Here is a 24,465-nt window from a genome sequence, read left to right as displayed (position 1 = left end):
AGGAGGTTGACAACCCTACCCATATGCCTGAGCTGCAAGGATTTGACATCATACCCATGTGACAGGAAGAAGGGGGGCTGCTGTTATGTTCTCCCTGGTGTCAAGGCCAGCAGGAGATTGGCTCACCTCCACCCAGTTACAGTGACTAAGGTCCAAGACTTTCATCACGACGTCTGTCACGTGCTTCCCGGCATCTCCTTCCTCTTCCTCCTCCTTGGTCTGCTCCCTTTGGATGCCCCGGTAGATTCTGGTGAAAGTCCCTTGACCCAAGTTCTCACACTGTGCACATGAATGGGAAGGAAGACTGTCAATTGCTGAGGACCAAGGAGGGTTGTTGCCTTCTGAGGGTTGAGCCAGCGTGGTGTAGTGGTTAAGAGAGGTGGTTAGGAGCGGTAGACTCTGATCTGGAGAGCCGGGTTTGATTCCCTACTCCTCCACATGAGTGATGGACGCTAATCTGGTGAACAGGATTTGTTTCCCCTCTCCTACACATGAAGCCAAGAGCCCTGTGGCGCAGAGTGGTAAGCTGCAGTACTGATGTCCAAACTCTGCTCACGACCTGAGTTCGATCCCAACAGAAGTTGGTTTCAGGTAGCCGGCTAGAGGTTGACTCAGCCTTCCATCCTTCCGAGGTTGGTAAAATGGGTACCTAGCTTGCTGGAGGTAAAGGGAAGATGACTGGGGAAGGCAGTGGCAAACCACCCCGTAAACAAAATCTGCTTAGAAAATGTTGGGATGTGACGTCACCCCAAGGGTCAGGAATGACCCAGTGCTTGCACAGGGGACCTTTACCTTGTTTACAGATGAAGCCAGCTGGGTGAACTTGGGCTAGGCACACTCTCTCAGCCCCACCTACCTGACAGGGTGTCTATTGTGGGGAGGGGAAGAGAAGGTGACTGTAAGTCGGTTTGATTCTTCCTTAAGTGGTAGAGAAAGTCGGCATATAAAAACTAGCTCTTCTTCTTACCTTGCTTATGGGGGGCACATGGCAGATAATTCATGGTGAACTGGAACAGGCTCACTTTGGGCCTGATCCAGCACCTTTTGTATTTCAGCACACGGCAAATGGCCGTGTATGGCTACTACACGCAAACCCCAGGCATTCGGCAAAGATCTCAGCCATCAAGTATGGCCGGAGCATAGCCCCACACTTTCCAGCAGGGGCAGCAGCCCCATCGTCACCCCGTGAGTCACTCTTATTCTCTCTCTTACCTGGACCAGGTTTTCTGCCTGGATTTTGTGGAACATCATCTGGTTGACGACCCGGCGTGGAGCAGATGGAGAAGAGGGAAGCCGGTGGCAGCTGCCGCCCCGGGCTATCAGTAGGTTTGTTTTTTCTGGGGTGAGGGGGAGAAGAAAAGGAAAGAAACGTGCAAAGCTGGTATGAATCAGTGAGGGGAAAATTCCATGGCAAAGGGAATATCTTGGCTGGATCAGGCCTTCTCATTCAACATCCTGCAGGGGCCAACCAGGTGCTTCTGGGAAAGCTCAGAAGTAGGGCCCTCCCCTGTTTCTTCCCCATCTGAAATTCAGAGGTAGACTGCCTCTCCTTATGGAGGAGCCATTTGGCTATCATTGCTAACAGCCATTGATAGATCTGCTTCCTCCCTCCCTCCCATGAATGTATCTTATTCTCCTGTAATAGCCTCAAAAAAAGGCCAGTTGGATCAAATTAAGGGTGGTTCTATCTTAGGGTCGCCAGCTCTGGATTGGGAAATTCCTGGAGATTTTGGGGATGGAGCCTGGGGAGGGTGCAGTTTGGAGAGGGGAGGGACTTAAATGCCATAGAGTCCAATAGATGCCAATGTGGCCATTTTTTCCAGGGGAACTGATCTCTGTTGCCTGGAGTCAGTTGTAGTAGTGGGAGATCTCCAGCCACAACCTGGAGGTTGGCAACCCTAGTCTATCTAGTCCCTCATCCTGAGGCAGCCAGTTGTTCCGGTGGAAAGCCTACAGCCTACAGGCAACATGAAGCTTCATTTAGATATCAGGGCTCATCATTATAAAACAGTGTGAGCTCTGCTGAATCAGACAAAGGATCTAAGTTGCCAACCTCCAGGTAGTGGCTGATGATCTCCCGGGATTACAACTGATCCAGGCAACAGAGCTCAGTTCACCTGGAGAAAATGGCCGCATTGGAAGATGGACTCTATGGCATTGAAGTCCCTCCCCTCCCTAACCCCGCCCTCCTCAGGCTCCACCCCACAAATCTCCAGGTATTTCCCAACCCAGAGCTGGCAACCCTATGCAGGTGAGTCTTGGCACTCCTTGGTTCTGGACTTACCTTTGGGTTGTGGGGGGCAGTGCGTGCCCAGCTGGACGATCATTCTGTCTACCTGGAGGCTGAACTGCCGACACACTCCCAGCAGCTCCCTTAAACTGCAGAATTTCTTGTGAACACCAGCGATCGAGAAGGTCTCGTCTTTGTTTTTCTGGATCAGCAGGCTTTTGAAGTCCTTCCCGATCGGCATCTGTGGGGGGTAGGGGCAGTGTGGAAGCAGCCGAGGAGAGAACAACCAAGGCAAATTAGGATGGGAGAATGGGGCTTATCACCCTACCAGGTTGGGCACATTGATTTCAGCCCGGCCCAGATCCTGGAATCCATTCCAGATTCATGTTATAAGATAAGACCAGCCCTCGCCCATCTTTTTTCAGGTTTGTAAAAATAGAGGTTATGCCACTCATCCCTCTCACCACTGGTCATCTTGCCCACTGGTTTGATATTCAGGACATATGACTGAATGCCAGCACCCGTTTTATGACTGCAGCATTGCCTGGCACCTCTAAAAAGAGCCACCCCCATTCTGATTCCTGCCTCCCCATCACATAAAGCTGCCTTATACTGAGTCAGACCCCGGGTCCATCAAAGTCAGTATTGTCTAGTCAGATCAGCAGTGGCTCTCCAGGGTCTCAGGCAGAGGTCTTTCCCATCACCTACTTGCCTGGTCCCTTTAACTGGAGACACTGAGCATTGAACCTGGGACCTCTGACATGCCAAGCAGATGTTCTACCACTGAGCCACAGCCCCTTCCCCAAAACCAGTGGCATGAACACACATGAAGCTGCCTTCTACTGTATCAGGCCCTTAGTCCATCAAAGTCAGTACTGACTACTCAGACCGGCAGCAGTTCTCCAAGGTCTCAGGCAGAGGTCTTTCACATCACCTACTTGCCTGGTCCCTTTAATTAAAGATGCCAGGGATTGAACCTGGGATCTTCTGCAAACCAAGCAGATGCTCTACCACTGAGCCACAGCCCCTCCCCTACCGTCACTAATCTGTTCCCTCCCTTCAGAATTAACTCTACTGTTGATGTTTAAATCTGCTCTCGTTGCCCCATCCCTTCACAGTAAGACCAAAATTTGGGTTCCCAGACCCCTTCCATCACCTCGATACAGATGGTGAGCAGGTAGCTGTCGAAATCTTCTGGGTTTCGTCGAAGCAAGTAGGATCCTGCCCAGTGGCCCGTCGTCTTCAGTTTGTTGACTGCAAATTCTGGCCTGCGGATAGATGGAACGAGAGCAGATATTTGGTAAAAAGTTTCCTGGCACAGACTTTGGTACCCTGTGGCTGGATGATGCAAGAATTCCTCATGGTGGGGGTTTACATAAGTGGGTGTCCCCCAAAAGGCCTTTTTACAGGGTCCTCCCAGCGCCTTTTTTACTGTGACCATTAATGCACGGCTGTTTCCTCACGGTCACCCCACCAACTACTTCGGGGCTTTACTTTGATTATACTTGCATTTTCCGACTGTCAGAGGTCGCCTCACTCTCCCCCCGCGTTTCCTCCATGTTTTCTGGATGCTGGCTAAACATGAATACAGAAAACGAGGGCAAAACATGGAGGAAACGCGTGGGGAGAGCAAGGCGACCTCTGACGGTCGGAAAATGCAAGCTTAATCAAAGCAAAGCCCTGAAGTAGTCAGCGGGGTGACTGCAAGGAAACAGCCATGCATAAATGGCCTGTACCGCCCACTTTCTCATGTACACAGATGCATTTTCTCCCAAAATTATTCTCTAATCTATTGTAGACCCAAATTTCAGGCAACAGAGACCACCTGGAGAAAATGGCTGCTTTGGAGGGTTGACTTTATGGCACGGTACCCTGTTGAGGTCCCTCCCCTCCCCAAACCCCGCCCTCCCCAGGCTCCACTCCCCAAATCTCCAGGTATTTCCCAACCCAGATCTGGCAACTCTACTTTAGAACCAGTTTAGAGTCAGTTTAAATTAATATGGATCTCCTTTGAATCTGTGTGCAGCATTTCCACTTACAGATCCATTTTGGGTTTAAAAGTCTTTTGAAAGATAGGGTGTAAGTGCTAGATTTTATTAACATTTTTTTATACTCTGCTTTTTTTCACTGAGACTCAAGGCGAATTACACAGTGTAGATCAGGACGCTCAACAGGGTGGGACATCAAATAAACAACGTGAGGCAGTAGTCCACATCAAGGTTTGCGGTTGTTGTTAATTGCCTGAAGTAAAATGGGGGCCTTTGAGGGAATTTGAAGAAGAAGAGTTGGTTTTTATATGCCGACTTTCTCTACCACTTAAGGAAGACTCAAACCGGCTTACAATCTCCTTCCCTTCCCCTCCCCACAACAGACACCCTGTGAGATAGGTGGGGCTGAGAGAGTGTGACTTGCCCAAGGTCACCCAGCTGGCTTCATGTGTAGGAGTGGGGAAACCAACCCGGTTCACCAGATTAGCCTCCGCAGCTCATGTGGAGGAGTGGGGAATCAAGCCCGGTTCTCCAGATCAGACTCCACCGCCCCAAACCACCGCTCTTAACCACCACACCATGCTGGTGGATTGTTTGATGCCCGGGGTTTTTATTGTTTTCCGAATGGTAACGGCCGAATTAATGGTCGCCTCGGTTTTCTTCGTGGTGGTGGTGTGTGGTTCTTTGCTCACATGATGGGCCCGTGGCACTGGTTCTCCAGGTTTTCCAGGAGGCTGGGAGGAGCCACCTCTTTGCAAAAGTAGTGCTGGGTGTCGACCGTCAGCCGGTAGTAGCCATCGACCAGTGAGACGAAAGACAAGGCCTCCTGCAGGGTGAGGAACTCCAGCTCCTGTTGGAGGAGGAGGAGGAGAAGGAGAAGGAGAAGGAGAAGAAGGAGGAGGAGGAGGAGGAGGAGAAGAAGAAGAAGAGTTGGTTGTTATATGCCGACTTTCTCTACCACTCAAGGGAGACTCAAACTGGCTTACAATCACCTTCCCTTCCCCTCCCCACAACAGACACCCTGTGAGGTGGGTGAGGCTGAGAGAGCTGTGACTTGCCCAAGGTCACCCAGCTGGCTTCAACCGGAGGAGCAGGGAAACAAATCCAGTTCTCCAGATCAGACTCCACTGCTTCAAACCACTGCTGTTAACCACTACATCACACTGGCTGTCAGAGAAGCAACCCGCTGGAGAGGAACATCAAGCGTGGCTTGCAGAGGTCCCTTCCTGCAGCCACTTTTGAGTTCTAGATAGGTGTGATGAGAGGAGGAATCTCTCCCTCGTCTCCTACTTCGTTTTACCTCAGATAATTGAGTTGCCAGAGGCTTTATTCAGTTGAACAGTAAAAATGACATAATTTTATTATACTTCACAGGGAGAGGTATTGGAGGAAAAACTAGTATTAAGGAAAGGTACAAATTTCCTATATAAATAATGAGTTGCTCAACAAGTACAGAAACATGTTATTTTACTTAGCCCAGGTTTCCAGCTATTTAAGGTAACTTTGGGCGAAAATGCACGGTTGCTTTAGCCTCCTTTATTCCCTGTTTCAGCCAGGATTCAGCCAGGATCGAACACATGCGTTTTTGCCGAACGTGCATTCGATCCTGGCTGGATCCTTGCTGAAACGGGGGAAAAGGAGGCTAAAGCGACCGTGCGTTTTCGCCCTTTGTCCCAGAACCTGCACACAGAGGTCCATGTGAATACTCCGGTGCCTAAAACTAGGAAGTATGGAGATTCTGCCTTCTTCCTTCCTTTTCCTCACCGTGGAATTACTTCACAGCGCTTAAAGTAATTCTCCCACAACACTTGGGCCAGGAATACCTCTTTCCTCAGAGACTATTCCTCCCCCCTGTGACTAGAGTAGGGACCTTTTTTTCCTCCCAAACCCTCTCTTTCGACACCCTTCTGGTTTTGTTCCTTGTCACACTAGGCAAAACCCGTTACAACAGAACCCAGAGTAAAAAAAAAACAGCAACCTTTCTTTTCCAGCAGCTCAGAATCTTCTCTCTTAGGACAAAAACGCATGGGAGGTTTTGCCTTGGGTTTGCCGCTCTCTAGATGCACATTTTCCGAATTCGAAAAACTCTGAATTCTCAAAACTCTTCATGGGGGCTTGTTTTTGAGTTTTGAGAATTTGGCTGGGGAAAACGTGCATTTAGAGCAGTGGTTCCCAACCTTTTTTTGACCAGGGACCACTAGGACCTTTTTGTTCGGTGCAGGGACCCCAAGGTTCAAAATAAAAATGCCGAGAATTTGAAAATAAACTTTAATCATAACTGTTAGTTAAACATTAAACTGAGAATAAAATTTGAATATATATTTTTATAAAAGAGAACTTTTAATTGAAAATATTAATGTGTTATGGGTTTATAACTTTGTTTCGTGGACCTTAATTTAGTTCTCGCGGACCCCTGGGGGTCCACGGACCCCTGGTTGGGAACCAGTGATTTAGAGCGCAGCAAATCCAAAGCAAAACCTCCCATGCGTTTTCGCCCTTAAGCTCTGCCCACTATGTCCCTCTCACATAGTCACTGATAGACATTAAACCCTTCATCCATCACAGTAGGCAACAGGGTGGGGAAGTTTTACTCCATGCGTAGAGGGTCAGAGTGTGCGACTTGCGAGGTCAGAGGAGGAGCTACTGTCTCCAGCTACCCTTGGGATTAGAGGGTGACATGGGAAATGGAACAAGCAGGATGTACATTATTTATTGGTTCTCAAATGTGTATGTGTATGTACGTGCTGTCATATCCCAACCAACTCATGGCGACCCCAGCAAAGAGCTTTCAAGGTAAGTGAGAAGCAGAGGTAGTTTGCCATTGCCTTCCTCTGCAGAGTCTTCCTTGGTGGTCTTCCATCCAAGTCAAGATCCTGTGTGGTGTAGAGAGCCAGCGTGATGCAGTGGTTAAGGTACTGGACTTCAAATCCCTGCTCGCGCCATGGAAGCTTGCTGGTTGACCTTGGGACACACCCTCAGCCATGACCCTGGCTAGTATTTGGATGGGAGACCTCCAAGGAATATCAGGATCATGACACAGGCTGGCAATGGCAAACCATTACCCTACATCACTTGGCTTATAAACCCTACAGAATTGCCATAAATCAGCTGTGACTTGACGGCCTAAACCCCCCACCAAAAACAAAACCCTGCTTAACTTCTGAGATCTGACAAGATGGGGTTATACCATACATGCCCATAAAATACTTTCAGGGGATTAAGGTGTCCATTAAAAACATTTTAAACAGTGAAAAATAAGTGAGAATTAATAGTGTCGAATTTGGTACAAAATAGTTTGAGATCATTAATAAAAGTGGCGAGAGAAGACAGAGGACAATGTTGAAAAGCAGCAATACTCTGATTTTTTTTAAAAAGAGTATATACATAGCATTAAACCCAGCAATAAAAAAGACGAGGGCCGTACATGTGTTTGAGCTTGATAGTTTTGGATGACGGAAGGACCAGCAAGATAATATGAAGCAGGTGGATACTTTGACCAAAGGCTTGACAAAATAAATCATGTGCTTCTAAAATGAGCCAACATCAGAAGACTTTCTTGGTGCCACAACAGAAAAGACCCTGTCCCTGGTGCTCAGCCATTTAGGAGAGATTTGGAAGCTGAAGCAAGGTTCAAATTGCGGCATCGTTCCTCTGCGTCTTATTACTTTTAATGGGGATGGGATTAACATTTGATTGTATATCCCAGCGTGAGGAAACATTCTGGCTACCTTGACAGCAGGGATGCATTCCCCCCTCTTGTCAGGACCAGCTTGGCCTGAGAATGAAGTACTATGGTTTAGCCAGGTGCTAACCCGAGGTTGCAACTGTTATGCTTTCACACTAGTGTTTTGGGAACTGTATGTGTAGTCTAACTTCTGTGGGAACTGAAGGGTTGCCCTAACAACCGGAGGTGGCCTGACTTTGCAGCCTTTCTCCCATATATACGATCCTCTGTAGCTATCACCCCCATTAGAGTCCTTCTAGTTTTCTGGCTTCTGCAACTTGTTGTATATTTTCTAATAAACCAGCTTTCTTAGGATTTCCTGCCTATGGAGTCTGTTTATGGATTTGTCAACGATCACAGAGCTTACACCTCTCCCCATTCGAACAGATTTTCACACAATCTTGCGAAGGTGTGTGAAAACTTGCCAAAACAGGAGGCTTGTGTTGCAGGAGGCTGAAAATGTTTGTGGAATTCCTCCCCTCTCCCTGATCACAGCTCAGCACTTTTTCAGACATTGAGTGACTGCACAGAGAAACTGCAATGACTCAATAGGGTTGCCAACCTTCAGGTACTAGCTGGAGATCTCCCGCTATTACAGCTGATCTCCAGACAATAGAGATCAGTTCACCAGGATAAAATGGCCACTTTGGCAATCGGACTCTATGGCATTGAAGTCCCTCCCCTCCCCAATCCCTGCCCTCCTTAGGCTCCACCCCCAAAACCTCCCACCGGTGACGAAGAGGGACCGACTCGGGGAGGAATGGGGGGGGGGAAATGGGATATCAAAGATCCCCATGGCCCTCCCCAACTCACTAGGACTCGGCTGTCCGTCTTGGTTATGCTGACAACGCGGTTCTCCACTGGCATACCGTCTCGGCTGGCTTGCTTGATGCTAATATCAGTGATCTCGGGGAAGTCACAAAATGGCTGGCAGGTCTAGAGGGTTGGGAAAGAAGAAAATGACAAGAAATAGATCTAGTCAGGCCTAAAATTGGATAGAAGTAGAAGGCATAAATGGATTCCTGACAATCGCAATGGAAATGGGATTTTGCTACTTGCTGTCAACGCATCATTCCACTGGAAAAAAAGATAAATAAGAAAAAAAAATCTACACCTTGTTGGCCTTAGGATTGCCAGCCTCCAGGTGGGGCCTGGAGATCTCTGGAATTACAACTGATCTCCATGCTACAGAGATGAGTTCCCCTGGAGAAAAATCGTTGCTTTGGAGGTAGGGTTGCCAACTTCTAGGTACTAGCTGGAGATCTGCTATTACAACTGATATCCAGCTGATAGAGATCAGTTCACCTGGAGAAAATGGCTGCTTTGGTAATGGGACTCCCCTCCCCAAAGCCTGCCCTCCTCAGGCTCTGCCCCTAAAATCTCCCGCTGGTTGCGAAGAGGGACCTGGCAACCATATTTGGAGGGCAAGCTGTATGGCATTATACCCTGCTGAAGTCCCTCCCCTCTCCAAACCCCACCCTCTTCAGGCTCCACTCCCAAATCTCTAGGAATTTCCCAACCTGGAGCTGGCAACCCTAGAACTTGGCTTCTCCCTGCAATCCAACTTTTAATTTAATGTCATATTCCATATTTCACCTTCTACCAAAGCTAATTGTCCCCAGACCTATTCAAATTAGGATAGTATGCTTGTGAGATTTGTTTTATCCCCAAATTACCTTCTGTTAACTCCCCCCGCCCCCCCCACACACACACAGTTACCCTGGTACCTTCATAAGCTGAACCTGGAAATAGATTCAACCCTAATCTTCTCACCTCGTTGTCACAGTGGCTCGTCGATATCCCTCTTTCCCCAGAGACTTGGATCACCCACGTCGCCTCCTTTGCCCCTGGGGCCCAGGTCAGAAAGGCCTCCTGTTTCGGGGCTGCCCGCAGACTCTCCAGCTCCATCAGGTACTTCAGCTTAAGAGAGCGGCCCTCCGTCTGAAGGACGCTGATCTTGCGGAGGGAACGGCCCACATGGTGACGGATACGTTTGCGAGTGAAGAAATTTTGCGTCCGCAGCTGGCTGCGCAACTTCTCCGGAAGACATGACTTGTAGCTGGACAGGAGAAATGAGGCGACACCATCAGAAATTAGCTTACTTGCTTGTGTTGGGAGAAGGCGCCACACATAGCTGAGCCAGGTGATAGCATTACAACTAGGGTTGCCAACCTCCAGGCACTAAAGGTAGCAAACAAGAGTTAGCCTGCTGTAAGTTAGTTAGTAATCAGAGACAGCAGCATAAAATGCAGAAACACTATGATTTTTAACAGTAGTGGTATTATTGAAGCATATCCACTCAAGGTTACACACAAACAAAAGATATTGTCGAAGGCTTTCACTGTCAGAGTTCATTGGTTCTTGTGGGTTATCCGGGCTGTGTAACTGTGGTCTTGGTATTTTCTTTCCTGACGTTTCGCCAGCAGCTGTGGCAGGCATCTTCAGAGGAGTAACACTGAGACACTGTCCTTCAGTGTTACTGCTCTGAAGATGCCTGCCACAACTGCTGGCGAAACGTCAGGAAAGAAAATACCAAGACCACGGTTACACAGCCCGGATAACCCACAAGAACCAAACAAAAGATACTTTCAAAGTAGTATATACATTGATATACATGGGTCAATTTGAAAGCAAATTTACTTGTACATTGACAAGATTAAATAAACCAAATATACTGATTATTCAGCGTCTTGTGGTTCTTCCATTCAAGAGGTGTAGTTCTTTACAGAGGTCCAGGCTATCTCTCTGTTTCGGCTAAGAAGCCTTCCTCAGGGACCACTAAATACATAATTATGCCATATAATAAACAACAATAGAACAAAGCATCAGGGCATAAAACAGGTCAGATTTTGCTTATATACAATGTAGTATTAAACATATACTCACACGCTGGCAGTTCGTTACTTGCTTAGCATTGGCCAAAGAGCCATGTCATCACTGATTTTTTTAAACAGTGTAATCACATGAGTAATTGGAAACAGGTATCAACTGAGCCCGTCAGAAAATTTACAAATAGCAAGACAAATCCAAAGCTATATTTAATCCATTAGGACATACAGTGTTAAAGAGGTGGATATATTTAGATTCCTAACGTCTCAACAATGATTCTATGTCAGTTTTGTCATGACCGTGTTGAACATACCGCCATAGCACAAAAAAAAGACAAATCTTCATCTGAGTGATTTTTTTCTAAGAAGTGCTGAGTAAGGGGCGCTTCTACCACGCGATTCCTTATCCTGGATCGATGTTCACTAATACGATATTTGATCTGTCTAATCGTTTTGCAATGTACCAGTATTGGCATGCGCATTTAATGGCATAAATAAGGTATTTCGAGTCACAATTATTAAAGCTATTGATTACAAAGTTGCGACTTGTCACTGGGTTAGTGATCTCACGGACAGGTAGCATAAACTTACAGCTTTGGCATGACCCACATTTAAAGTTCTCTTTGGGTAGGGTTGAAGTAACAGCTGAACGTGGCATACTGCTTACCAAGATGTCATTAAAGGAACGGGTGCGTTTGTGCGCAATGCGTGGAAATCATTGGCAACCCGGTAAGTGCTGGACTACATGCCAGTGTCTATGCAAAATCTGCCTAATGCAAGGGGACATTGACGTGTGTTGCAGTGCAAAGGTAAGTTGAGACGGCGGTTGTGTAGAGGTCGATGAAAGTAATTTGCTTCTAGGTTTGAGTTTAGCTTTTCTTCCTGCCTGTTTAATAATCTCTCTAGGATACCCCCATTGTGTAAGTTCGGTAGTAAATCGGAGGGCTGCCCGTGAAAAGTCAGGCTCCTGGGTGGTGTTCCTCAAGGTGGAGTAACTGACTATAAGGGAGCTTGTTTTTGAGATGTAGTGGATGGGACGACCTGTAGTGTAGAAGTGTGTTACGAGCCATGCTCTTCTTATAGGGACGGACTCCTAAGGTACCGTATTGTAACATCCAAGAATGGAATCTCCATGGAATTACATTCACCAGTTAGCTTAATGTGTGGATGACATCCATTGATCCAATTGTTAAATTTAATAAAACTCTGGTGATTACGCATGGCCAGAAAAATATCATCAACATACCTAACATAAAGAAAAATATTGTCACTATAAGGATTATTGTTCAAAATGTGAGCGTGTTCAAACGCCACCATATATATATTGGCGACGGATGGCGTGCAGGTGCTGCCCATCGCAACCCCATTTGTTTGCAGGTAGAAATCTTCATTGAAAATAAAGTAGTTCTTTTCCATAACAATGTCAAGAAGACTTAACAGAAAGCTAGTCAGAGGTTGTAAGACTGAACGAGAGTCTAAAAGTTCCTCTATTATATTACGTACTGCATCCGTAGGGACGTTAGTATAGAGGGCATTGACATCCAACATGCAAAGCACTGAATTTAAGGGGACAGAAAAATTCTCCATATTTAGCAAGGGGGTCTAAAGCAGATGAGATCCCTGCTACTATAGGTCTACCTAGAGGAGGACGGGTCGGTTTATGAATCTTAGGCAAAACATAAAATTTCAGAATTTTAGGGAATTCATTATATAGAAAGTCTGCAGTGTCTTTAGATATATAATCAAGGGCTAGCGCCTCATTGACTACTGTCCGAATAATGAGTAGTATTTCATCAGTAGGGTCATATGGTAACCGTTGGTAAAAGTGAGTGTCATTTAATTGACACGTGACCTCATCGTCGTAGTCTTTTCTACAGAGAACAATGATAGCCCCGCCCTTATCGGCAAACTTGATAACAATATCAGAACGTTGTGACAATTTATGTATAATATCAAGATCATCTTTTGCCAGATTGCTATTCATGTGCATCTTCCATCTTTCCATATGCGCAATGTCATGACTAACCACGTTGTGGGAGGCAGCTATAAAATGATTATTAGAGGGGGGTACATATTTAGATTTAGGCTTGAACCTATTTATTACACATGTGATCCACACACACACATATATAAAGGACACCCGACATTTTATTACATATATAAAGGACACCCGACACTTTATTACAGGGGTGGAGAATTTTTCTGTAATCAATAGCTTTAATAATTGCGACTCGAAATACCTTATTTATGCCATTAAATGCGCATGCCAATACTGGTACATTGGCAAAACGATTAGACAGATCAAATATCGTATTAGTGAACATCGATCCAGGATAAGGAATCGCGTGGTAGAAGCGCCCCTTACTCAGCACTTCTTAGAAAAAAATCACTCAGATGAAGATTTGTCTTTTTTTGTGCTATGGCGGTATGTTCAACAGGGTCATGACAAAACTGACAAAGAATCATTGTTGAGACATCAGGAATCTAAGTATATCCACCTCTTTGACATTGTATGTCCTAATGGATTAAATATAGCTTTGGATTTGTCTTGCTATTTGTAAATTTTCTGACATGTGTATGTACCTTTAAGAATTAGGCTCAGTTGATGCCTGTTTCCAATTACTCACGTGATTACACTGTTTAAAAATAAATAAATCCAAACTGGGAAAAATATTAATAAAGGGAAATAAAGGATTGATAGGAAGAATATATAAACTATTAATTGAAACTAATTTAGAACAAGAAAGAATTAAACCAGTAATGGTGAAGTGGATGAAAGAGTTAGGATTTAATATTGATTTGGAAACATGGGAAAACTTATGGAAGAGAGAATTTAAATTTACAATAACTAATGAAATTAGAGAAAAATTATATAAAATGTTTTATAGATGGTATATAACACCTGTGTTGATATCTAAAATGAAAAAAGGAGATTTGGATTTATGTTGGAAATGCAGAACTGAAAGAGGTACCTTTATGCATGTACGGTGGATATGTAAAAAAATTAAGAATTTTTGGAAAAAAGTTATTAGGGAAACTACTAATTTGATTAATGGTAGAGTAAAAAGAAAACCTGCATTTTGTTTATTAGGAATCCCACAAAAAAAAATATGAGTAACAATGATAGAGTTATTTGTCAATATAGTTTTGCTGCTGCAAGAATTGTAATAGCTAAAGTTTGGAAGCAAGTGAATAAACCTTCAATTCGGGACTGGAGAGAGAAATTATGGCTGTATATGAGGATGGCCAAATTAACCGAATTCCTACATGGAAAAGATATGGAATAATTTTAAAAAAACATGGGCAAAGGCCTTCACATATTGGGATAAACTGGCAAAAATGGATTTTACTACTTTAATTAGTGAGTTATAGAAACTAGTTTTAAGTTTTTTATATTTTATTGTTGATAGATATTTTTAAAACTTTTAGGACACTTCTTCGGAAGTCGGGTGATGGGTCACATTTGTACGGTGGGTGGAGGGTTGAAGAGGTATCTTTTTGATCTTAAAAACTTGGTAATTATGGATGTATTAAGAAGTATTGGATACTCTATTGTATTATCTTTTGGGTTTTTTGGTTTTTGTATTACTTATTGTATTTGTTTGTTTTTATGTTTTGTTTTATGTTTTATGTTATAAAAATTAATAAAAATTTATATTAAAAAAATCAGTGATGACATGGCTCTTTGGCCAACACTAAGCAAGTAACGAACTGCCAGTGTGTGAGTATATGTTTAATACTACATTATATATAAGCAAAATCTGACCTGTTTTATGCCCTGATGCTTTGTTCTATTGTTGTTTATTATATGGCATAATTATGTATTTAGTGGTCCCTGAGGAAGGCTTCTTAGCCGAAACAGAGAGATAGCCTGGACCTCTGTAAAGAACTACACCTCTTGAATGGAAGAACCACAAGACGCTGAATAATCAGTATATTTGGTTTATTTAATCTTGTCAATGTACAAGTAAATTTGCTTTCAAATTGACCCATGTATATCAATGCATATACTACTTTGAAAGTATCTTTTGTTTGTATGTAACCTTGAGTGGATATGCTTCAATAATACCACTACTGTTACAAATCATAGGGGCATTTTTCACGGTAGATTTTGCTTCTCTTTTGCAACGGACCAAAAAACCCCCCGATTTAAATGTTTTTTTCACGGCTGTGATTTATCCCCTTCAATCTCGATGTAGTTTTGGTTTTTCATGGGAACAAAGCACGCTGTATTTGACAACGGTTTGGCCTGTCCCTTTTTCAGGAGGCCTCCCCTTCCAACAAGCTCTTTGTTTATGCCTGCCCCCAACTCCGCCCCAACTCCGCTCAGCAGATTACCTTGTGCGGTTCACCAGCCCCAGCGCAAAAAACAACCACCAGTCCCTCTGGTCTCCTCCATTTTTCTTCCACCCTCGCTCTGTTCTGCTTTTGGAACAGTCAGATTCCAAATTGGGGGGGGGGGGGCAAGGCAGCGCTTTCCTCAAAGCTTCCCTCTATTTTCTATAGGTGTGGAACCCTAATGACAGACAGGATTGGGGGGGGGGGGCAGGAATTGCATCCATGTGCCCAGAGAAGTGTTTAGCTGAAAGTGGGAATGGAGCAGCTCCAACCTGTGCCACTTCAAGAGGTGTGCCTTGGATTTGCCGCTCTCTAGATGCACATTTTCCCCATCCTAATTCTCAAAACTCTTCTTGGGGGCTGATTGTTGAGTTTTGAGAATTTGGATGGGAAAAGGGTGCATCTAGAGAGCGGCAAATCCAAGGAAAAACATCCCATGCATAAATGGCCACTGTAAACCTCTTGCATTAAAGCAATTTCCAACAGTATGTTCCCCCCAGAAGGCCCCTGGCTTGCGCGCTGGCCTTGATCTGACCCCAGTGCATCGTGAGAGAGAGGAGGGCTCCTGGCTTGCGTGCCAGCCCCGATCCAGCCAGTGTGCATGGCGGGGGGGGGGGGGGGGAGAGGAAAGAAGGCCCCTGGCTTGCGCGCCGGCCCTGATCCGGCCCCAGTGCATCGTGTGAGAGAGGAGGGCTCCTGGCTTGCGCGCCGGCCCTGATCCAGCCAGTGTGCATGGCGGGGGGGGGGGGAGAGGAAAGAAAGCCCCTGGCTTGCGCACTGGCCCTGATCCAGCCCCAGTGCATTGAGAGAGAGAAGGGAGACCCAGAGCAGACTGGCAGCCCCTCTTCAGAAGAGTGATGGGAGGGAGTTTTGCTTTGGGTTTTCCGCTCTCAGGATGCACATTTTTGCCATCCGAATTACAACCCAGTATGTTTAAGAACCAACAATGGCGGGGGGTTGCCAACCTCCAGGGGAGCCCTGGATATCTCCAGAGATCAGTTCCCTTGGAGACAACGGCAGCTTTAGAAGGTGGACTTTCAGGCATTATATCCTGCTGAGCATTATACCTAGGGTTGCCTGGTCTCTCTTTGCCACCAGCGGGAGGTTTTGGGGGCGGAGCCAGAGGAGGGCTGGGTTTGAGGAGGGGAGGGATTCAATGCCATAGAGTCCAATAGCCAAAGCGGCCATTTTCTCCAGGGGAACTGATCTCTATTGGCTGGAGATCAGTTGTAATAGCAGGAGCTCTCCAGCTAGTACCTGGAGGTTATTCAGAAAAAAGAAACAACACCTCTATACCTTAACAAGTTTACAGAAATTAGTATAGGATACAACAAAATCACTTATGGCATATTGTTGATTGTGTGGAGGAGTGGGGAATCAAACCCAGTTCTCCAGATTAGTGTCCACTGCTCTTAACCACTACACCACGCTGGCTCTCCAGTCACTGAGGGGTCTGTTATGTTTTTCCCAGTGAAAGGTTGCAGCCACCAGTGACCAGATGGTTGGGCCTTAATAATCCCCTGTCTCACACAGCACTGTGCTTTTGAGTAGTCCTGTCCATTATAGCCTTCCCATTTCTTGGAGAATGCCTCCCCTCACAAATGATATTCTTACCTGATCGTTCTGAGGGTCTCCTCCAGCTTCTCTTTCCTCTCCTTTGAGATTCGAAGCATGTCAAGCACAGCTAGGCCAAGACACGTCTCTTGGGACTCCAGAGTTAAAGACACATCCATCTGTCCACTGATGAAATCACTGCGGGACTGAGAAAGAATGGTTTCCTTCACATATTGGCATATTCCAACAGTAGGAACAGTTGTACAGCTGTCCATATTGGTCCACGCAGAATCCAAACAGAAGAACAAAATCCATGTACTACCTTTAATTAGGACCAACCAAACTGACACACAAAATTGTGCAAGCTTGTAAGCTCACCCTGTTTTTTAGGGACTGTCCCAGTTTCCTGGTAACTCTGTGTCCCCGTTTTGGGGATGCCTACTTAAAATTCTGTGAATGTGTGAAGATGGTTCAGCTCCCTCTTCAAGACTCAATAAGTTGAAACTGAGTATGAAATGGATGCATCTCATTTATGGCCAACCAATAAAGGCATCCCATTACAGTTGACAGATGCCTGTTAATTGTGGGCAATTTGCCGCCAATTAACAGGCCTGCCCACTACCCCTCAGCAGGCCGGCAGGGGAAACAGGCTAGCTAAAAGGGGGGACAATCTCCACATGCAGGAAGTGTGGGTGGCACAATAATGTCCCTTCCAAGGTAAAACCAGAAGTGACGGGGATGCTCTAGCACAGTGATGGTGAACCTTTTAGAGACCGAGTGCCCAAACTGCAACCCCAAACCCACTTATTTATCGCCGAGTGCCAATGTGGCAATTTAACCTGAATACTGAGGTTTTAGTTTAGAAAAAACAACTCATACGTTAACATCTTTTGCCTTAAAAGAAAAACACAATAACAGAGCTTTCAATGATACAAACAACTTTTTATCGAAAGACATGCTTTTGAACAATTAATGTGATTTTTGTTGTTGTGTGCATGCTGATAATTTGTCTACCCTTGGCTCATACTTTGTAAATTTGAGAGCAACACATGCAGCACTCAGGTCATCTGTTAGTTGTTTCTGGTGTAAGATTTGATATAATTCAAAGCTGAAAACAGCTGCTCACAAGCATAAGATGATCCAAACAAAGTGAGGAAAGCAATCCCAAGTGCTTTCATTGACTTAAAATTATTTGGCAGAAAATTCTACACTTTTAACGAATTCTGAGTGGCAAATCCAAGGCAAAATCTCCCATTCACAAATGGCCAATAAACCCCCCCCCCCAATGCAGAGTTTTGAGAATCTGGATGGGGGAAATGTGCATCTGAGTGGCAAATCCAAGGCAAACCTCCCATTCACAAATGGCCAATTACCCCCCATGCAGAGTTTTGAGAATCTGGATGGGGAAAATGTGCGAGGGGCCAGCTTGCCCCAGCAACGGGGTGTATTGGGGGGGGGGGAGAGAGAGACACACACACACACACACACACACCCCGAGCAAAGGTTGAGTTGTCCGCAGGCTTGCATGAAAACCCGCAAGGTGAACTTTTGCAACTCGCCCCCCAACGATGCAAAGACACAAACACACGCAAAAAAGCCTCCCGTGTTGCAGAGAAAGAGGCGCCTTTGCATCGCACCCCGGGTAAGGGGGGGGGCAAGCTCGCGCGCTTCCCACACCAGCAGCAAAAGCCGTGCGGGTGCAAAGGGCGGCAAGTTTGCAAAAGTGGGTTGGGGGGGGGGGGCTTTCCCACTCTGTTCCTCTGGTCTGGCTCCCTGGCTCCCCTCCGCCGCCTGCAGCAAAATGCAAACCCCGGGCGGGACGAGGAGGTGGAAATCAGCTCCGGAGCTCTGCTGTCGCCCTCCTGCATACGGTATCCATTGGCCTGGGGGAGAAGCCGGCTGCTGCCGCCGCTGCTCTCCCCTTCACACGCTCTTGCGCACCAGGAAGCTGCCGTCACGGCAGGCCCGGGCCAGCAGCTACCCGGCCAGCCGCACCGCTACGCCTGCCGCCTCGCCTCCGCCCCAGCCCCGTGACAAAGTTGGCTGCGGCGCGGCGGAAACTTGCGTCGAGGCCGCGAGGAGGGGCGGAGGAGGGGGCAGACGCGACGGCTCCGCGCGTGCCCACAGAGAGGGCTCGGCGTGCCGCTTATGGCACGCGTGCCATAGGTTCGCCAACACGGCTCTAGCACGTCCTTCCCCAAAAACCAAAATCCTCTATGGAAACAATAGAGTTTTGGGAGGAATATACCAGACCATCCCCCTCACTTCCGGGTATGACGGGGACACTCTAGCACATTCCTCCAAAACTCCATGGTTTCCAGAGAGTTTCCAAGGGTTTCCATAAAGTCTTTTGATAGAAGTGCTAGAGCACCCTGTCACTTCTGGGTTCGCCCCGGAAGGGACATTATTCTGTCCCCTCCCTCCACCGAAGCTCCTGCTGATGGCAAGGGGGCACCTGGCAACCCTACACCCCACAGAGTTGGAGATGGGGACTCGCAGCTCTGATATGGGGACTCGTGTAAAACATAACAGGTGGCTTGTCTGTAAGATATTATTGTGGAAGCACCTTTCATGATAGGCTGTTTAAATAAACCATATCTAAGGGAATTAGCGGACCCATCTTCTTTTGCTGACAAGTCACATTTGACTTATGGTGACCCTGTAGGATTTTCAAGGCAAGAGACATACGCAGGTGGTTTGCCATTGCCTGCCTCTGCGTCACAACCCTTGTATTCCTTGGAGGTCTCCCATCTAAATACTAGCCAGGGTGAGGGCTGAGAGTGTGTGACTGGCTCAAGGTCACCCAGAAAGCTTCCATGGCGTGAGTGGGGATTTGGACCTGGGTTTCCCAGATCCTAGTCCGACACCTTAACCACTACACCACACTGGCATTTCCTATAGAGGGTAATTACGATTTTGGAAATCTGGAGCTCATTATGAATATTTGAATGGTATCAGTTCTGAGTCAGGTTTGGAGGTTGGGTAGTTGGCATTTAGTTGTGTGAACTGCTCTGACCCACGGGAAGTCAAATGTTGAATTTAGAAATTGATGACACAATTGTAATCCTTACACTTGAAAATCAGACTTGTTCTGGGGTGTGTGCTTTCTTTCGAGCACACTTAAATGATTGATTGTTTGCAATTTAATATGAGCCATATTTCAAGTGTCTGTATAACTGTAATATTCATTATTGTGTAAGCAGTCAGGTATCATAGAATCATAGAGTTGGAAGGGACCACCAGGGTCATCTAGTCCAACCCCCTGCACAATGCAGCAAATTCACAACTACCCTCCACACCCCCAGTGACCCCTACGCCATGCCCAGAAGATGGCCAAGGTGCCCTCCCTCTCATGATCTACCTAAGGTCATAGAATCAGCATTGCTGACAGATGGCCATCTAGCCTCTTCTTAGTAGCTACTGTTTGGTGCATGCTACTAGATTGCTTGGGATGATGGGAATTTTAGTTTTCTTGGCCCGATTAATTTCAGAAGGCCATGAAAGCTCCCACCCAGCTCATCAGGAAGTCATTCTGGACAAAAGAAATACACAGCAAAGATGGTGCCCAATGACAACCGTTTGAGAGGCATTAATTGAAAGTGACGTACTCACTTGGGCAAAGAGATAATCCAGCATCGGGTAATCCAGTACAGGTTTCTCTTGGTCGTTTGCTGGCCCAAAGCGGTATGACTTTTGTGGCCCAAACCAGTTGGGGAAGAAAAACCTGCCAAAGATAAAAGATCCACGTTGCTTGAAATGAAGGCTTTCTAAAGAATTAGTGGCTTAAAACAGAGAGAGCGCTTTCTCATGGAGTTGGAGGACAGTGGGACTGATCTACATAATATAAGAACTACATTTTGATCTACATATCATGAGAACATAAGAAAAGCCATGCTGGATCAGACCAAGGCCCTGCAAGTCCAGCAGTCTGTTCACACAGTGACCAGTAGGGTTGCCAGGTCCCTCTTTGCCGCCGGCGGGAGGTTTTTGGGGTGGAGTTTGAGGAAGATGGGGTTTGGGGAGGGGAGGGACTTCAATGTCATACAGTCCAATTGCCCATTTTTTCCAGGGGAACTGATCTCTATCGGCTGGACATCAGTTGTAATAGTAGGAGATCTCCAGCTAGTACCTGGAGGTTGGCAACCCTAGTGGCCATCTGTGTTGAGAAAAGCAGAATGTGAAATGGTGAGGAACTATTCCTCACACAAGATGGAGGGGTGTGCCAGAGAGGGGACAAATCTTAGGGAGCGGGTCTCAGCCTGGAGACATCCATATTACCTGATTCTGTAGACCACCACTTTGCTGCACGACTCGTCCACGTGAAAGACATGGTTGGGCGGATACCAGCACAACAGATCTTCCGTGGCCAGGGAGAACAAAGGATGGCAGACAGGAAGAATCCCTGGAAGAAATGCGAAGAGGCATCTCAGTTTCCAGCTGTCACTAGGCATTCAGAGGGAAGGGAGAAATGTGGCCAGGTACCCCTCCATCATGCCTAGTTCCTGCTCAGGAACTCAGGTGTGCCCTTTCCCCTGGGACCCTCAGAGGGAAGGGAGACATCATCCATGCGTAGGGATGCCAGGTCCCTCTTCGCCACTGGCAGGAGGTTTTTGGGGTGGAGCCTGCAGAAGGTGAGGTTTGGGAAGGGAGGGACTTCAATGCACAGGCTCTCCAGGCAGCCTCCTCCTCATGCTTCTTCCCAGAAGCAAGTTGCGCCGGCTGAAGGAGAGCATGCTGGGCCAGGGTAGTATGTGTAGCAGCAGGGGGCAGCCACAGGCTCTGACCAGTGGCTGCCATGGCAGCCTGTCCCGCCCCTCTCTGCCGGTGCCCCTTTCTTCCCCCGCCCAGGGCAGCTGCCCCCCTCGCCCCCTAGATCCAGCCCTGCATGGTGTTCACAGCCTTTGCATCAGGCAGACAAGTCACCATGCAGTCAGCCACAGACCCTGCTAGGGTTGCCAGGTCCCCCTGGACACAAGCGATGGATGAGGGGGTAAGGTTACCAGATCCAAGTTGGAAAACTACTGGAGATGTGGGGATGGAGCCTGGGTAGGACAGGGACTTCAGTGGGGTTCAATGCCATAGAGTCCACCCTCCAAACCATCCATTTTCTCCAGGGAAAATGATCTCTGTAGTCGGGAGATGATATGTAATTCTGGGGGATCCCCTGGTCTCACCTGGAGGCTGGCATCCCTGTGGTGAATCACATCCCATTAAGCCTCTACTAAATGGACAGAACTTTTTTTCTCCAGGCAGTTAGCAGCGGAAGAAGAGTTGGTTTTTATATGCCGACTTTCTCTACCACTTAAGGGAGACTCAAACTGGCTTACAATCACCTTCCCTTCTCCTCCCCACAACAGACATCCTGTGAGGTAGGTGGGGCTGAGAGAGCTCTAAGAGAGCTGTAACTTGCCCAAGGACACCCAGCAAAGATCTCCAGCTGGCTTTGTGTGTAGGAGTGGGGAAACAAGTTCAGTTCGCCAGATTAGCTTCCGGAGCTCATGTGGAGGAGTGGGGAATCAAACCCAGTTCTCCTGATCAGAGTCCACCGCTCCAAACCACCGCTCTTAACCACTACACCACACTGGTTAGCAACCCTAGACACATGGGATAGGTCTGCTTCCTAAATATGGTTGCCAACCTCCAGGTGATGAATAGTTATTTTATGTGGGCTTTGGTTTAATTATTTTTTAGAGGTCTTTGTACCCGTATGAACTGTGAATCAACTGAAGAAGCCTTTGGCGAAACGCACTCAAATCCGGAGGTGGCATTTTGGACTGTGGGAGGAACGTTTTGGACTCTGGGAGGAACGTTTGAAGAAGCCTGATTATTGTTGGATTATTTTGGAACTTGGACTTTGTAACATTGACCACGAAAGATGGACATTTGATTTGAATCATTAATTTTGGATTATCAATTGGATCTGGTTTGAGGCTTGTATGCCTTTATTACTGGTGAAGTAACCATATATACTTTCTCTGCTTTGATTGCATGTAAATTGATTGTACATTTATTAGGTGTGCTTCTTTTGTTTGAATTGTTTCACTCTTATCTTGTTAAACTTCCCAGTGGTGGATAATACATATATTTGTTAAGATTGTAGAGCTGGTGCTGTTGTTCTCTTCAACTAGTGTTCATTCAGCATACGTAACTTTTGTTTAGACTTAACCTCCAGGTGGTGGCTGGAAATCTCTTGGGATTACAACTGATCTCCAGGTGACAGAGATTAGTTCCCCTGGAGAAAATGGCCGCTTGGGAAGGTGGACTCTATGGCATTATACCTCATTGAAGTCCCTCCCCTCATCAAACTTCCCCCTCCTCAGGTGCCGCTCCCAAAATCTCCAAATATTTCCCAACCCAGAGCTGGTAACCCTATTCCCAAATTGTGGTTGGAGACAGCAACGAGAGGTACCCCCTCTTTCCAGATGGGAATTATTGTTTTGGATGCAGGGTATGCACAGGGCAACTGCTGAAACCCCTGAAGGAGAGGTGGAGTCAGGCCCATCATCCTTCTCCTTCTAAACACTGCCTCCCTCACCCTAGGGTTGCCAACTTCCAGGTGACCCCAGGAGATCTCCCGCTATTACAACTGATCACCAGGCGATCAATAGGGTTGCCAGCCTCCAGGTCCTAGTTGGAAATCTCCTGCTATCACAAGTGATCTCTAGCCAATAGAGATCAGTTCACCTGGAGAAAATGGCCGCTTTGGCCATTGGACTCTATGGCATTGAAGTCCCTCCCCTCCCCAAACCCCGCTCTCCTCAGGCTCCACCCCAAAAACCTCCTGCTGGTAGCGAAGAGGGGCCTGGCAACCCTAGATCAAGATCAGTGCCCATGGAGAAAATGGCTGCTTTGGAGGGTAGACTCTATGGCATTATATCCTTCAGAGGTCCCTGCCCTTCCCAAACCCCACCCTCCCCAGGCTCCACCCCTCCAAATCTCAAGGTATTTTCCAACCCAGACTTGGCAACCCTACCTCATCCCCCCACCCCCAGTCTCCTTGAGTTTCCCACAGACTGCTGCTCTCGCTGTCTCTCAAAGGTCGTGGCTGCCACAGAGAAATGGGCTGACAATGAAAAGTTCAACTTACCACAGGCTTTGGCGGCAGCAACACAGAGCTGCTCGGCAGTATGGTCCCCGTACGTGAAGGTCAGGCTTCCGGCTGAATCTGGGGCCAGCTGGAAGGAGTTTGGGTGGTGGTAAAGATGGACACAGAGGGATCCTGAGCCGGCGGAGGACAGGCTGTCGGATCTGTCGGCGATCAAGGGGGAGTCTTCGCTGGTGGGAGGCATCATTCTGACCAGCAGGGAGGCATCAATGCCTATCCTTAGAGGACTGAGGAGTTGAGGCGCAATTGTTTATGGTTGTTTATGCATGGGAGTTTATGCATTGGTCACTTGACCCACACTTTTCTGTTGAGAATCTTTGCACCAGCAGTCGCCAAGCTCAAATCAGGAAGCATTTGAGTCCCTGCCCCTTAAAACACTGTTTTGTAATTGGCTGTAGTGCTCTCTGTGAGAGAAATGTTCCATCTCCCCTCTCCCTCCCGTGGGAAACCCAATTGCCTTTTAACAAAACTTTTCAAAAAACAGAGCTCTCTAAAAGGAAGGGGGGGAAGCCAAGCGCCTTTTAAAAATCCTTTCTTGTGTGAGTCTGCTCAGAAAGAACTCAGAGAAAGCAGGAAACATTTGAGTCCCTGCCCCTTGAAATGCTGCTTTGTAATTGGCTGTAGTGCTTTCTGTGAGAGAAACCTCATCCCCCCCAACTCCCCTGTCACACGCTTTGGCTTATGCATGGAGATTTCAC

At 46.9% G+C, this 24,465-nt stretch overlaps 1 protein-coding gene across 1 annotated transcript in view; it reads right to left on the bottom strand.

The window, feature by feature from the left end:
• The window catches only part of JAK3 (Janus kinase 3), a 50,143-nt gene extending 26,192 nt beyond the window's left edge, over nt 1-23,951 (bottom strand). The window contains exons 1-11 of the mRNA XM_056844676.1: nt 23,750-23,951; nt 20,941-21,064; nt 20,275-20,386; nt 16,723-16,868; nt 9,716-10,001; nt 8,756-8,878; nt 4,911-5,068; nt 3,387-3,498; nt 2,285-2,471; nt 1,213-1,337; nt 127-279 (exon numbers count right to left, since the gene is read on the bottom strand). Coding sequence (XP_056700654.1) covers nt 127-279; nt 1,213-1,337; nt 2,285-2,471; nt 3,387-3,498; nt 4,911-5,068; nt 8,756-8,878; nt 9,716-10,001; nt 16,723-16,868; nt 20,275-20,386; nt 20,941-21,064; nt 23,750-23,951 — 1,728 coding nt within the window. The remainder of the gene's footprint in view (nt 1-126; nt 280-1,212; nt 1,338-2,284; nt 2,472-3,386; nt 3,499-4,910; nt 5,069-8,755; nt 8,879-9,715; nt 10,002-16,722; nt 16,869-20,274; nt 20,387-20,940; nt 21,065-23,749) is intronic.
• Between the last annotated feature and the right edge of the window lie 514 nt (nt 23,952-24,465).

The sequence above is a fragment of the Euleptes europaea genome, chromosome 2 (genome assembly GCF_029931775.1).
Source record: "Euleptes europaea isolate rEulEur1 chromosome 2, rEulEur1.hap1, whole genome shotgun sequence".
Lineage (NCBI taxonomy): Eukaryota > Metazoa > Chordata > Lepidosauria > Squamata > Sphaerodactylidae > Euleptes > Euleptes europaea.
Note: the sequence above shows the minus strand (reverse complement) of the source record. Positions and strands in the feature narration are given on the sequence as shown.